Raw genomic sequence first — 14,588 nt, 5'->3', positions numbered from 1 at the left:
ATCCATCCCAAACGCCATCACAAAATTATTAGATTTTGAAGAAATAATAAAATATTGAATAAAAATAAAATAAAAAAATGACTACTGAAAAAACAGTGTAAAACCCTGTAGCAAACTCAATTTCTTTAAAAAAAAAAAGCTTAAACATATATTGTAATAAATTCAAACTTACGAACTTTACAATATATTTAATGTTAAAAGTTTGACAGAGTTCATAAAATTATTTCACTAAGAAAAAAATATATTCATATGGGAGAAGATGACAAAATGTATTTTGTAACATAAATTTTTAAATAAATTAAGCAGTGGATTATGATTTTTTTTAAACCTCAATAACGATGAAATATTAAAAATCAAATTCAATCAGAAAAAAAAAACTATGAAAAATTAAGAAATATTAATTTTGAGTGAATGAAAAACCGAATTTATCAGTATTAATGAACCAACAGAAAATTATCAAAAAATATATGTTAATGAAAAATATAAATTGTTAAAAATAATGATTTTACATGATTAATTAAATTAAGAATTTACTGAATAAGATATATATACCAAGAGATTGGTATAAGTTTAGTGACTGAAAAGTATATGATTAAAATGAAAATAAATGGTTAGTGATTAGATAAATACTTTTTTAAAATAAAAGAATAATCCTAAATTTGAATTTGTTTAAAATAATTACAAATTAAATTCGTATCCTAATTTTGATGGTATAATCTAGTAGAGATAAACATAATCTTGAATATCGAATTTTTTACATAAACACAAACTTTAATTTAATTTTGATGGTATAATCTAGTAGAGATAAACATAATCTTGAATATCGAATTTTTTACATAAACACAAACTTATTTTTAAAATATATATAATATATGAGATTTTTTTAATAATAAAAAATTTAAAAATTACCAAAAATTAATATTTGATAAAAAAATAACCTAATTGCGCGGTCAACCACCGTTTCTCTATGTATATATATTTGTGGATTATTTAAATTTTGATGTTGGAAATTTTGAAAATATATTGCCATATATATTGAATTACTGAATTTTGTAGATTATTTGAATTTTTTTAAATTTTGAAAAAAAAAATATATATATATATATATATATATAAATATATATCGGACATATTTGCAGATTATCTGAATTTTTATGTAGGGAATTTTGAAAATATATTGTTCTATATATTGAATTTCCATTGCACTTAAGAAATCAGTTGGAAATTTGATTTTATAAAATATAAGAAAATATTTTATACCATAATTTAAAACAGTATAAAAATACTATAGTAGTGTGTAATAAAATATAATCTGATATACTATGGAAATTAAGTAAGTTTAGTTAACCTAAAAGAAAAAAGAAAATAAAAATTGTGGAGGAATGAAACTGCGTAGTTGGACTTCTTTTCTATAACTGCATCGATTATGATTATATCATAAATTTTAATTATCAATAATCGATATATGTTAATTATATTAATATCGAATACGTAGAATCAATTCATGAAATTTTTTATTGTGACAACTATTATTTGTTAATTTTACTAGACCGTTACTATAAATGAGTCACTAATTATATTTTTTGATAATTTTGTGCATATTTTTTGGTCTTTTAAATAACAATTTTTATAAAATAATAATAAATATTAAAATCATGAAATTTCTTATTGTGACAAAATAATCAGTCTTGTCATTGAATATATATAATAAGTGACAATATTAAAATTGTCATCTGGTTTTTTATGACTAATGTTCTATTTTCTTGTAGTGAATATTGACGTTTATGGTTGGTGTATGTGTAATAATTTAAAAAATAAGAATAATTTATGTAAACAGACCATATACGAAGAGGTGTAAATATAATTATCCTTAAATTTAATAAGTTTTTGAGGTATATTTTTCGGTCTATGATTTAACTTCTGTATATAATAAAAATAAAAATTTTCTATAACCATTTACCATTTTATAAATAATAGGTAATTTCTAACTTTAATTTTTCTTTTTATTTTTATATCTCCTATAGATGTATAATTTTCTTTTGTAATTAAACCAATATCTTTATAAATTATTACCAAGACCAAATATATATATATGTATTTCTATTTTTATAAAAATATTATAAATCATATAAAAATTAAATCAATACCATATTCTAAAAATTTAAATCTCTAACAACATCCCATTATATCTATGTTGCTCTATATATCACATCATCAGCTCATCAAATCTGGTGATGGAAATTTCAATTCCACCAAAAAATAACACCTACAAATTTAATGTTCCGGTCCCTCCAATATAAATAACATATATTATTAACTAAATGCGAAACATAAAATTGTAGGTAATAGTTTTTTTTTTTTTTCTAGTGTTAGTTTTACATATATGTAAGTATACACTTTGTATATAAATATATACGTATTGTATTTACATGAAATATATTTTTTCTTGAAATAAAATAGTATTTATACATATATATAAACTTATATATGTAGAAGTTATGTATATACATTGTTATATGTTATTAATTTTAGTATGAAAAAAATATATAAATATATATTTCAGGTGCCCTTTACTATTTTCCTATTTATTAAGGGTATTATGCATTTATGCGCTTCTGAAAGAACAATTTAGTTTAAGGGATAATTAAACTCTTCTTCTTTGAAATTTGGTATAATTACATATAAATTTTTTGTAATTTGAGAAATTACATCTAATACATCTGAAGTTTGCTTTTATCCAACAAATACGTTCCTCCGTTAGTTAAAATTCACCGAATTTACTTATATTAACAAAAAAATCAATCAATATTTACCTCCGATTGACTTATTACTGATTTATTGCAAATCAAATAAATATTTTTATGATTAAATTACCCGCATACATCTTTACGCGTTAATGCATGTGAGGAGGTATATCTTCACAGTTATAAAAGTAGTTTAGTCAGAATTTTTTTTTTTATTTAACCTGCAATAAGTCGGTAATAAGTCAATCGAGGGTAAATATTCATTTTTCATTCAGATTTTTTGTTAATATCAACGAATTTGGTGAATTTTGACTAACGGAAAGACTTATTTTTTAAACGGAAGCCAACCTTAAAGGTGTTAAATATAATTTTCTAAATCACAAAAAATTTATATGCAATTATAACAGAGTCAAGAAGGAGAGTATAATTATCCCTTAATTTAACGAAATCAGTACGAGATTAGGACAAGAACCAAAAATAAAATAGTTATTTTTCCTTTTCAATTAAAATAGTACTTTTTTGAACCGGCTAAAATAATATTTTGTTTAGTATTTAGTGTTGATTTGTGATAAGATTTAAATTATATTGATTATTTATTAGTGGTTCTAACAGTAAGATTATATTTTTCTTCCATTGTTGGCAGCACACGCATCTTTCAACTATTCTTTGTCTTTGTTTTCATTATCAGTTTGACTTTTGCCTCGAAAATATGTGTTTTAATTTTGTATAAGTTTTCATGTAAAATAAAAATATATTTAAATTAGTTAATAAGGTTGTATCTTATACTAAACTGTGGTGTCAAATTAATACATTTTCAATGAAAATACGTATAAACAAACATGTTTTCAATTTAATTACTGTTTCAAGAACTGAAACTAGAAATAAAAGTGCAAACGACAGGTGTTTGGATGAGGTTAAAAACTTCTCAAAATATTTTATAAGATAATTTTCAAATATTAAAAGTCGTTTGGCCATTTTTTTTAATAAGAACTTGTAAGATCCCAAAATAGGATATTTTGGATCTAATGTTTGCGTTTCAGTTCAGTTTTCACTGGAAAATATGTTTTTCATTGTTGTTTAAGTTTTTATGTGAAATTCATTTCTCATCTATGAAAAGAGATTTTGAAAGTTCATCGACTTTCTAATAAATCCTAATAGAAAGGGATACGATATTGGACGAACGTTAAAATGAGAGAGTATTAATAATTTTTTAAAATAATAAAACTATAATTATAATTAAAACAAATTATAGGGGTCTATGCGTAATTTATCCAATATAGAAGCCAACGAACAATCAACATTTAAGTTTCAAAGAAGAGCCCATCTGCAATTTTTTAATGGTAAGTACAAAAATTAAAAATATTCACATGTTTGAGAAAAATCAGAAAATAATGGCAAAGGGTCCACAGTTTCTTTCTTTGTGGGCTTTCCATTGTTTATTTTTTCATGGCTGATGTGTCTCTGTGTTCATATGCACTCACCTTTTGCCGCTTAGTGGGCATATGACTTCTGTACTTGTCGTGCGCACCAGCTCATATACCTTCCTCTCTCTCTCTCTCTCTCGCTCTTCACTTTCTCTCACATCCTATACACACACGATATGTGGACATTTTCCGTGTTTTTTCCAGTATTATAAAATTCTGAGCTATATCGGTATGTCCGCGGAAATTGGGGGTCAGAGCTTCTGTTGGGCCATGAAAATTCAAGAATTGGCCAAATGTGGGACCTGCCCTGCAAATTTACCAAAGACTAAACGTGGCTTACGCCATTTTTAACCATTAGTGTTAATCCGGATGAGTTCCTCATTTTTCATTTTCCTACAACGTATGCTTACACATATTTGTGTCTGCCCTGAGTTTACTACTTTGGTGTATTTGTGTAGACTGTAGAGCTAGGACTCGGAAACTGTAAAGACAGTTATTTCTAGTTGTGGGTCGAAAAGATTGGAGCGATGGAGCTCTTTCTTCCATGTGAAAGTTGGTAAAGTTTTTCCCTTTTCCAAGCCCATGTTCTTGGTTCCCAATTGACTTTAAGCTAACATTTGGGTGCTTTTTTCTTCATCTTTGTGGTGATTTTTTGTTTTTACTTTGGGGTATGGCTTAGAAATGGATTTTGAGAGTTTCCTTTGATGGGTTTTCGCTATTTTTGGAGGGGGATTTGAGGAAGCTCTGGTTCAAGTGTTGGATTGAAGTGCGGGTTTAGCTGTGTATCCAATTCTTAGGTGAAGAAAATAGTTCATATGGGTGTGTATGATGTGTTGAATTGCTTTGTGATTAAGTTTATACTTATTCTTGGATTTTTCTGCTTTTTTGGTTGTTGGCTTCTGTTTTTTCATATGGTTATTAGTCATCTTCAGGAATTATTTAAGCAAAGATAATTGACCTGATTGGAAAGGTTTAGAACTTTATCCTCTTAGATATCAACTAAAAATTGATAAAAATGTTGGTATTTGTTGGATTCAATCGAAAGGCTTTTGATCTTTTATTCAAGAATATAGAAAGACTTGCTTTAAATATTCCCTAGCTAGCTATAATGTTAATATCATTTGTTTTCGAACATCAAGAGCCTTTATGAGTTTCTGGGATCCAATGAAGGTAGCCAAACTATACACTGAAATACTACCTTCATGGTTATTTTGATATCCAGACTAGATAGTTATTGTTGTTGATTTCGTTGATATTGAAAAATTAGTATATTATTTTCTTGAAGTTGTAAAGAAATTCATGTGAATTCAAACTCTTGGTTCATGATTCTTCTCCTCGTAAGGAATCATACATGCTTAGTATCTACGATCGTTTGCTGTTGTGAAGAATTTTACATTCTCAATGTCGGTGATCTATAATTCATTCAAATCCTTCTTTTCTCAAGTAATATGATTGCAGCACATGAGTGAATCGAAATTCTTCAATTTGTGTTTACTTAAATCCGACGCCGCTATCAGACCCCTTTAGCTGTTTTGACCTAATTCATGCAGATAACCATGTGTCCAAAGATTTCATTTGAGAAATTGTCAGTTGTAGTTGATCACAAATATTTGTTGTTATATAATAGTCTTCTATATAAAACCTGTTTGTTTGCTTCTACTAACATTTGGTTATATTCAGTTTCCAGGTTGCTGTGGTCTAAGAGTTGCACGGGAGAGCTAAGTACTAAGTTTTATACCTTAGTAGATGAGCATAATAGAAGCTGCATGTTATAAGGAACTTTCCACCTACCATTAATGTATTCTTTTCCTGTGGAGCTGGATGATGGAAACCCCAAATAAAAACCCGGGGAAAGATGGTAAAAAACAAGACAATACATTACAGTATCCTATTGAGAGTATCGAATCAAAAGGAGGCAATCTTGTGTCCAAAGGATGCAGAAAGAAGATAGAGCCTAGCAAAACTCTGATATTAAACGCTAGGAGGTCAAGAGCAAGTACATGGTGCAGAGAGTTGTTCCTTAAAAATGTTCATGGTTTGAGTAACAGCATCCCTAAGCATATTACAACTCCTGACGAAAAGTATGTTCTTCGTTGCCTTGAACTGATACGTAATTGTGCATTAAGAGCTGCAGCTTGGAGTTTTACCTCAAAAGTGGGTGTTTTGCCTGAAGATGGGAGTAATTTAGCAGAAATCAAGAATAGAAGTTCGAATAGTATTAGTTTAGCTATTGAACGTCCATTTATTGGGGGAACTGAGGTCATCATGAACACTACTGGTGATTGGACTATTGGCACTGTCTCTCGTAGCCAAAGTATAATCAACATCTTGACGAGCCCGTTGCTTCAACAATTCGGCTCCTTTGACCGTGATGTCAATTTTGGAAGGACAGAATTACTTGATGGAAGCAAACCATCTTATTCTTATTTTGGTGACTCTCCGCAAGAATCGAGCAGCGCCTTATCTCGTACTAAGCTACTAAAGGAGGTAAAATTTCTTGATCATAGATATGCATCGTCACCTGTGCATAAAAGGGACGCTTCTACATCAAGCACAAACTCCAGTTGCTCCGATCAGTCATCTTCTTCTGTGTATGGTACCTCATTTCAAGGAATGTTGCAGTGTACATGGAAGGATGGGCTGCCGCACCATGTTTTCACTGTGGACGATAACCGGGAGGTCTACATGGCCAACTTGTCAAAGGTTGAGTCTTCAGATGATAAAGGTTTGGATTATGTCTACACTTTCCTTGCAAGAAGAAATGGCAAGAAAGAATGTGATATGGACGAGCTTGAGTCGGAAAGTATTGCCAAGATGCGAGTGTCTACTGCAATAACATTCTCATCTAATAATTCAGAAGTTCGTGAGACTCAGTTTATTCTCTCTGTTTCCAGTGACAACCGTATAGGGGAAACACAAACCTCAAATCATGCCCTCAGGAAGAATAACAGATTGACGAGAAAGGTAGTGGATGTTTTCAGGCCAAGTCACTCTTATAAGCAGAGATCTTTGTCGAAACTGGGGGGATCAAGTGCTATTTTTGAAGACACTCCTTGGGACCCGTCTAGAGGTGTGAGTAATAGTTATCTTGATCCACACAATGGCCTTGCAGAAAATAAATGTTCCCCAAATCTTGAGTTGGCTGCCATTATTGTGAAAGACATCTGCAACAATTCTAAGGAGGCTGAACTCGGGGGATGGGGACTGAAGTTTCTTAAAAGACATGGAAATAATACATCTCTAGACTCCTCGATACATCCTGAACGCTCACGAAATACTGGGGAATGTTCAACTAGCATGGACATTTTAATTCCGGCAGGTTTTCATGGTGCACCAAGAACCAGAGTCAGTGGTGGCCCATCAAGCCTTATTGAAAGGTGGACCTCTGGGGGCCACTGCGACTGTGGGGGCTGGGATATCGGTTGCCCTCTAACAATTCTCAACATGACGTCAAGCAACGGGGAATATTCACCCCAGGCCTATAATTCTGGAGAATGCAAGTCCATTGATCTCTTTATGCAGGTCTGCACACTGCCCCTTTCGTTCCTTCCGTTCTATATGCTATAGTTCTTAGTCATAACAAAGTTTCAGCAACCATTTCGATAATTATTCTTTAGCACTTCCAATTGTAAATTTCTGATCATGGCCTATCTTGTTAAAGTGTCAAGGTAACCTTGCCCCAGTTGTTACTTTTACAGGGCTCGAGACGAAATTTACCAATCATGAAAATGGTAAATATTCACGACGGTTTGTACTACATCAATTTCCAATCAACTCTATCAACTTTGCAGTCGTTCGCCATCGCTGCTGCAATTATTCATTCTCGTAGTCCTCTTCTTCGACCCAAAGCGTATAGGAGTTGAGTTGAAGTGACACGACGAGGAATTAGTTTGTATAAATACAGGTAGCAAATGGGAGTTACATCGAATTACATAATTGATGTACATGTTATGATGCTGATTCTTGCATCATGGTAGTGGTTGCTGGTGTTTGCCAAAGTATGCTCTGTTTTGGAGGTTCGTTCTTGCAGTTGTAACTTAAATTTTTCCTCTTCTCATGCCCTGTTATTCAACCAGTCCACCACATAAATATCATGTATATGCAAATAGTTATTTTCTGGGTTTAGTGCATTTTACTCTTTGAGAAATTCATAATTTTTTCAAAAAAAACCTGAGTCATAATAATAATGATAAAAAAAACCCCTTCTGAAAATATGTAGAAAACCCTCCTCGGAGCTGGATTTGTTGTACACGCGCCTGTTGTGCGTAGAGTTTTAATTTTTGGCATCTAAAATGACAAAAATACTTTTATTTATTGATCGTTAGATAAACTTAATATGAATCAATGGTTTATATTTAAGTAATACAAATTAAAGGTCCGGAATTGTCAAATTAGTCTAACGATTTAATAACCTAACAAATTTATGGTCTATAGTTTTGTTTTAACAAAATGTGCGGTCGAGATATCTATTCATACATTAGTTTTATTTCATATAAAATAATATATATGTATATACGTATATATGGGTTAATTACATTTTATCATTTCAACTATAATCGTTTTTATATTTTGGCATTAAAATTTTTTTTTGTATCAATTTACCAGCTCAAGTTTACGAAATTTTGTATTTTGCCATTTATAACTATTTTTTCATCAAGTTTTTAATAATAATAATAAAAAACACATCACATGCAATGCATATATGATATTTAAAGGTATGTGATGTGATATTTTTCACATACGACAAAAAAATCAGCAAAATGAAATTGTATATGCTAAGTGCAAATTTCGTAAATATGTTATGTAAGTTGACACAAAGAAAAGTTTAGATGCCAAAATGTAAAAACAGACATCGTTCGGATGACAAAATGCAATTTACTCTCTCTCTCTCTCTCTCTCTCTCTCTCTCTATATATATATATATATATATATATATACGGTAAATGTTGTATTTGGCCCCTTAAATTTTTGTTTAAAATCACTTTAGTCCCTCAAGTTCATTTATTGACTTTAGCATCCCTAAATTTTAATTTTTGTCCCAATTTGATCCCTCTAACCATTTTTCAGCAAAAATGTGGCCGGTACTTGTTGGAGGGTAAAATGGTATTTAAATTTAATTTTATCACTTTAGTCACTTAAATTTATAAAATTATCAAAGTAGTCCTTTTTTAGAAAGGAAACCATTTTTTTTATATTGTTATATGACGTGATGTTATTATCTTGTATGAAAAATAAAAATTTTGAACTCTTGTGAACGTAATATTAACATATTGCTTAACTTAATATAAAATAGTCTCTTTTTTTTTTTCATTTGCAAAATGACAAAAAAATATCAAAAGTATAAATAAATTTATTAAACTTATCTAATCTAAAAATATTTTTAAAAAATCTATTGAGTTAGCTAGTCCCCAAATCTTTCAGTATGCTAGCCGAATTCTTCATATCTTAGGAGAGACCCCATCTGCTACCCAATTTCATTCATCTAAAGAGAGCCAGTGTAGGGCTATTCTATTTCACCTCTAAGAGGGATGCCCAGTTTCTTCATTCTACACTATGAAAGAGTGGAAACGCCACTACTTTTTTGTTTATTCTTCCACTCCTTGGTGTTTTTCGACTGTGTGGATCACTGCACCCCCTGAGCTTCCTAGTTATTCTGTTTGTACTCGCTCGACTACCTTCCAGCTCTTGTTGGATCACTTAAATACTTCCCACTTGGATCATCACAAGCTAGTTCATCCAGCCCTTCTTCATAATTTTGAGCTAAGTTCTAAAGATGCTAACATGGATGGTGCGACTGGTATAATTTTCGCGTTCTTCATATTGTAATTCGTCCTCCCTGTCTGGCTAGTTTGTGTAACCTATTAGTATATCTGTTTTGTTGTAATCAATATGTTCAACCAGTTGCTTCAAGACAAGGTCATTAAAGAGGAGAAATCCCCTAGTTCAAGTTGCTATACCAGCATTCTTTGCTAAAGAATCCGCCCTCCGGCTAGTTCATGGGGGATCCAAAGTGTAAATGACAAGCAGACCCGATCCCCACTCCACCAAGCAGAGTAAGGGGTCAAGTAGCTCTCTAGCTCTTTTAGCTCCTCATGTTGTTATACGAGCTGGAACTCCCAAACCCATTGAGGAAAAAACTACAAAGAAAAAACAAGTTACAGGTAGGTCAGGTTGCTCTCTAGCTCCTTGTGTCCTTACACGAGTTGGAACTCCCAAATTCAATGAGGAAAAACTACAAAGAAAAAGTAAGCTACAGAGGAGGACAACTCCTTGTTGCAAGAGGAAGGTGATAGCAGCCGGGCAACAGAGTTTCTGAAGAGAGCCCCCTCGCTCTTGGATAGGACCTACATTGATGTATTTCCTTGTCTCTAGATCTTGAGCTTATTTGCTTCTCATCTTAGCAAACTAAGTAACATTTATAGTTTTTCAAAATGTAATTATAGATGACAAACTGAGTGGCTAACCTATTTAAATGTTCAGGTTACCGTACTAACTGGTGGCTTGCTTGACTGGTTGGTGTAATGAGGACCAGCAACGGAAGAGGCAAAGAAGAAAGTTGAGGAGTTGGAGAGAACAACCTAGGAGAAGGATCAGGCACATAAAGCAAAGCTTTCCCACTTGCAATATGAGATTAACAACCTCCATAAGCGCTTGGAACAAGTTGTTTTGAAGCAGAACGAGATTATCTGTGATTATGCCTCGTCTGAGGAGGGAGAAAGTGTTGGATGGCATGTGGTCCAACAGGTTGGAGGGGTTCAAGAAGTCTTTGGAGTTCCAAAGCTTGCTAGCTCACAGTGCTCTGAAGTACTACTATCATGTACACCCTCCAGTTTGTTGAGGTCGACTATTCTCCTTCTAACACTCCTACTTCTTTCCTGGATATCCATGCTGGGCTGGCTAATTCCCTTAAGCCGGATGAGGAGATCCCTTGCAAGTTGTCAGAGATCATTCTACAAGCTGGGCAGGAGGAAAGAATTCCAAGGAGGCCTTCCCCTCATGATGGAGCCCCTAACTAATGCTAATGAGAGTGCACCCCCTCCTGCTGACACGTAATTTATTTTTTCTGCACAAATGAAAAATTTTATGTTTTGGGTACCTCCTAAGTGAGGCTTTGGAAATGAAGATATGGGCTTGAATTGGTTTTTTTGCTGGCACTAGATGCCATGAATTCAATCCTCTCTTCCCCATTCTGTGCTATTTATGATATGCAATTTGCTTGATTATTTGCTGTTGACTTTTAACATACTTCTTTTCCTGTAAGCTGTTAGAGATGGATGTACAAATATATTTGTTTTTCCAGCAAGCTGAAATAGAATATTGGGTTTAACCTAGTGCTTGCAACATACTTGCATGGTTATTTCTACCTGTGGTCAGTGATATAAATGGAGGGGAAAATCTTGACTTTTGTTATAGATAGCAATTGTAAATGATAAAAACTAACATCTTCTTAAGTAAAGAGTGAGTAATTTTGTAAGGTGGTAGCCTCGTTTCTTCCTATTGATAGGATAACTTGGCCCGGTACGCTTTAGAGTTTTCTAACTTAGGATCAAAGCATAATAGTCAATGCGTAGAAGAGATAGACCTGTTGCATTATGAAATAAGCAAGTACAGGAATACTAGGAGATACGAGAGTACTTAACATAACAAGTGAATGCATGCTAACCATAAAATGGTCAAGCAAATATGCCTGCTAGAGGCAACTTTATTGTGACTCATAGCCAATGAAATGAGCAAGAATGCACCAGCAGGAGGCGACTTATCATGGTTCACAGTCGATACAGAAAAATGAATGAGAGTATGTGCTTCGATCGAGGGCTGCTTATTAGGGCTCGAAACCAGCAAGTATGCATGCACCAACTGAGGGCGACTTGTTATTGCTCGAAGCCAGCAAATGTGCATGCGCTAGTAGAGGGCAACTTATTAGAACTCGAAGCCAGCAAGTATGCGTGCGACAGTAGAAGGCAGTTTATTAGGGTAGAAGGATTATTGACTTGTCATCAACATAAAGTATAGTAGTGAGAAACAATAATCTTTCTTATTCTGGCTGGTTCTATGACTTATTCCATTTGCACTTGTAATATTTTTTTTTACGAATTTAGTACTGAGTATCTCACATTTGGTCTTATTTTCACACTTTTAGACATGTATCAATAATTTTGGTCCTAACGACTCACAATTATAAGATAAAAAATGAGATTTATTAATGCGAAGAGGAGACCAAAATTGTCAATACATGACTAAATTTATCAAAAAAAGACCAAATATAAGATGTTTAGAATTAAATTCATAAAAAAATAACTAAATATATAAATAAAGTAAGCTATAGAACTAAAAGTACTAACGACCTAAAGTTATAAGACTAAAAATATAATTTTGCCTTTCTTTTCTAACTTTACCAAACCCTCCGAACCCATTTCATGAACAAGGGGAGCTTCATCAACCCAACTCCAGTTAGGTGCCTACTCAACTCTAACCCTAGTCAGGCCAGCACTCCCCCTAAAAGCCCCAGGCAAATCTCTCTCTCTCTCTCTCTCCACCTCCTTTGTTTCCCTCTCTAAAACCCCTTTTCTCGGAACTTTGATTTGGTTGAATGGCTAGTGAAGTGGCGGCTGCTGCATCAGAGGTTCCAGCGGGAGTGCCGGCAACGGCGGAGAAGCAGCCGCACAAGCTGGAGAGGAAGTGGACGTTTTGGTTCGACAATCAGTCGAAACCGAAACAGGGCGCAGCGTGGGGCACTTCTCTTCGCAAGGTCTATACTTTCGACACCGTCGAAGAATTTTGGTGGTACGTAATGAGAAATAACACGAAATGATTGGTTTTGTAAACAGTTTGGCTTTACTTAAATTGACGGTTTGCTTGTTGAATCGATTTTTGCTTTTTGAAGGGAAGAGCCCGTCTCAAGTGTCTTTCTCTTTTTGTAATTCTATGATCTGGGGTTTCTGTTTGCTTTCTTGTACCTGACTTTCCTCTTCTTCGTCCTTCTCTCTTTTGCCCCCATTGTATGTATTAGCGGCTTCTGGTTCTAATTTCGTTGTCCGATTTAATATTCTTATTTGTTGGTATTGAAATCGTTACAGATATCGTGTCTGGTGGCATACATTAAGTTAGTTAAGATACAAATCAAGGGTAGACATATATCAGATGAGAAAACGAATTAGAACTGGGCCGACCAGTAAGGTAGTCAGGGTGGGTTATGGTGACTGCTAATTGTTGGAAGATGGATATGATTTCAACAGATAGATAGATTAAGAAATGAGCATGTTTCTGAATTGTATAAGTGGGGTAGAAGTGACAGATTCTGTGGATTGATATTATTGGCATGGAGGTGCTTGATGTAACCGCAGTCAGGAGGATAGCTGATTACAGATCAGCATGGGATAAGAGTATTCTAAATTGAGATTTTGAATATTAGAATTTGTGACTATTAGTTTATACTTGAAAGAAGTTGTTAGAAGAAAATAGTGATCATATAATCCTGGTCAACTGGATTGTTGCAAGGCTACAAGTTGGAACACATTGATTCTACTTGTTCCTGTCCTTCGCTTCAGGGCCTGTTCCCTTGGTGCGTTCAGGTACTCCATACTGTCGGGCAGCGAAATCATCATACCAGAGTGTTTTGAGAAGAATGATTATGGTCATACCTGTCTTTTCTCCAACTGGTTGGTATAAAAGAAGAGATTAGCCAATGCTTTGGGCAGTTGGGTGGGAAAGCATTTTTCCTGACTGACTCTATCTGCCTTCTCATACTTGCATAGCGTGCCTCGATTCCTTTGAGTGAGATAGATTTCACTCAATGATTGCCTTTGGTTCTGAACTCCATATGAGGAAGGAGGATAATTCTTTTATTGAGATGGCTGAGCATGGCATTTCAGGTTCTGTGTGAGACTTCATTCTCTTCTCTTTGTAGTTTTTCCAGCTTAGGAGTCCAAGCTGAGATCAAATCATTTCGTGCAGAATCATTAGTGAGATACAATTCATTCATTGGTAGGATACATTTTCCTGTGATTGCGTTTCCTACCAAAAAGCTAACTCGACAAAATCTGGGTATAGAGTAGACGTGTACCTTCATGATATTTTTTGCGTTCTATATGCATTGATCCGGCTGAAGATAACCTATCTTGAGCACAGAGTACTGGTGTCATTACTAATCAAGAGATGTTTATTTTCTTGATAACACTACTGGGTAAGGTTTTGTACGGTCAGATTGCATAATCCTTCATAGGAGCAGTGCTCATTCATTGGCAGTTGGAGTGTGCTTTAAGTCTGTCTCTTTCCTTGGTACCCAAAAGTGAAAAGGGGGTTTCTACAAATTGTTTCCCCTCCTATGGTGCTCCTTAAAATCAAATCCCTCAATAAAGTGAGACTTAACCTGGACATTGTAAGAACACAAGGGGGGGGGGGGGGGGGAGCACCAAAAGGG

General features: G+C 33.5%; 2 protein-coding genes across 8 annotated transcripts in view; both read left to right on the top strand.

Moving 5' to 3' along the window:
• On the top strand, positions 4,274 to 8,293 carry LOC105158603. 7 transcript variants are annotated; one of them, XM_011075406.2, is made up of 4 exons: positions 4,274 to 4,724; positions 4,848 to 4,965; positions 5,849 to 7,690; positions 7,852 to 8,293. In XM_011075406.2, exons 3-4 carry the CDS (start codon positions 5,990 to 5,992, stop codon positions 8,029 to 8,031), a joined length of 1,881 nt encoding a protein of 626 aa, XP_011073708.1. In that variant the 5' UTR covers positions 4,274 to 4,724; positions 4,848 to 4,965; positions 5,849 to 5,989; the 3' UTR covers positions 8,032 to 8,293. The 7 variants fall into 7 exon arrangements, with proteins under 7 accessions (XP_011073708.1, XP_011073711.1, XP_011073705.1 ...); XM_011075409.2 differs by lacking the exon at positions 4,848 to 4,965 and having other exon boundaries at positions 5,856 to 7,690; XM_011075403.2 differs by lacking the exon at positions 4,848 to 4,965.
• The window catches only part of LOC105158602 (eukaryotic translation initiation factor), a 6,703-nt gene continuing 4,748 nt past the window's right edge, over positions 12,634 to 14,588 (top strand). Inside the window, exon 1 of the mRNA XM_011075402.2 lies at positions 12,634 to 12,952. Within this exon, the coding sequence (XP_011073704.1) occupies positions 12,759 to 12,952 (194 nt within the window). The 5' untranslated portion in view covers positions 12,634 to 12,758. The remainder of the gene's footprint in view (positions 12,953 to 14,588) is intronic.

The sequence above is a fragment of the Sesamum indicum genome, linkage group LG3 (genome assembly GCF_000512975.1).
Source record: "Sesamum indicum cultivar Zhongzhi No. 13 linkage group LG3, S_indicum_v1.0, whole genome shotgun sequence".
In the NCBI taxonomy this organism is placed as follows: Eukaryota; Viridiplantae; Streptophyta; class Magnoliopsida; order Lamiales; family Pedaliaceae; genus Sesamum; species Sesamum indicum.
The sequence above is the reverse complement of the archived record's forward strand: the minus strand, read 5'-3'. Positions and strand labels throughout refer to the sequence as shown.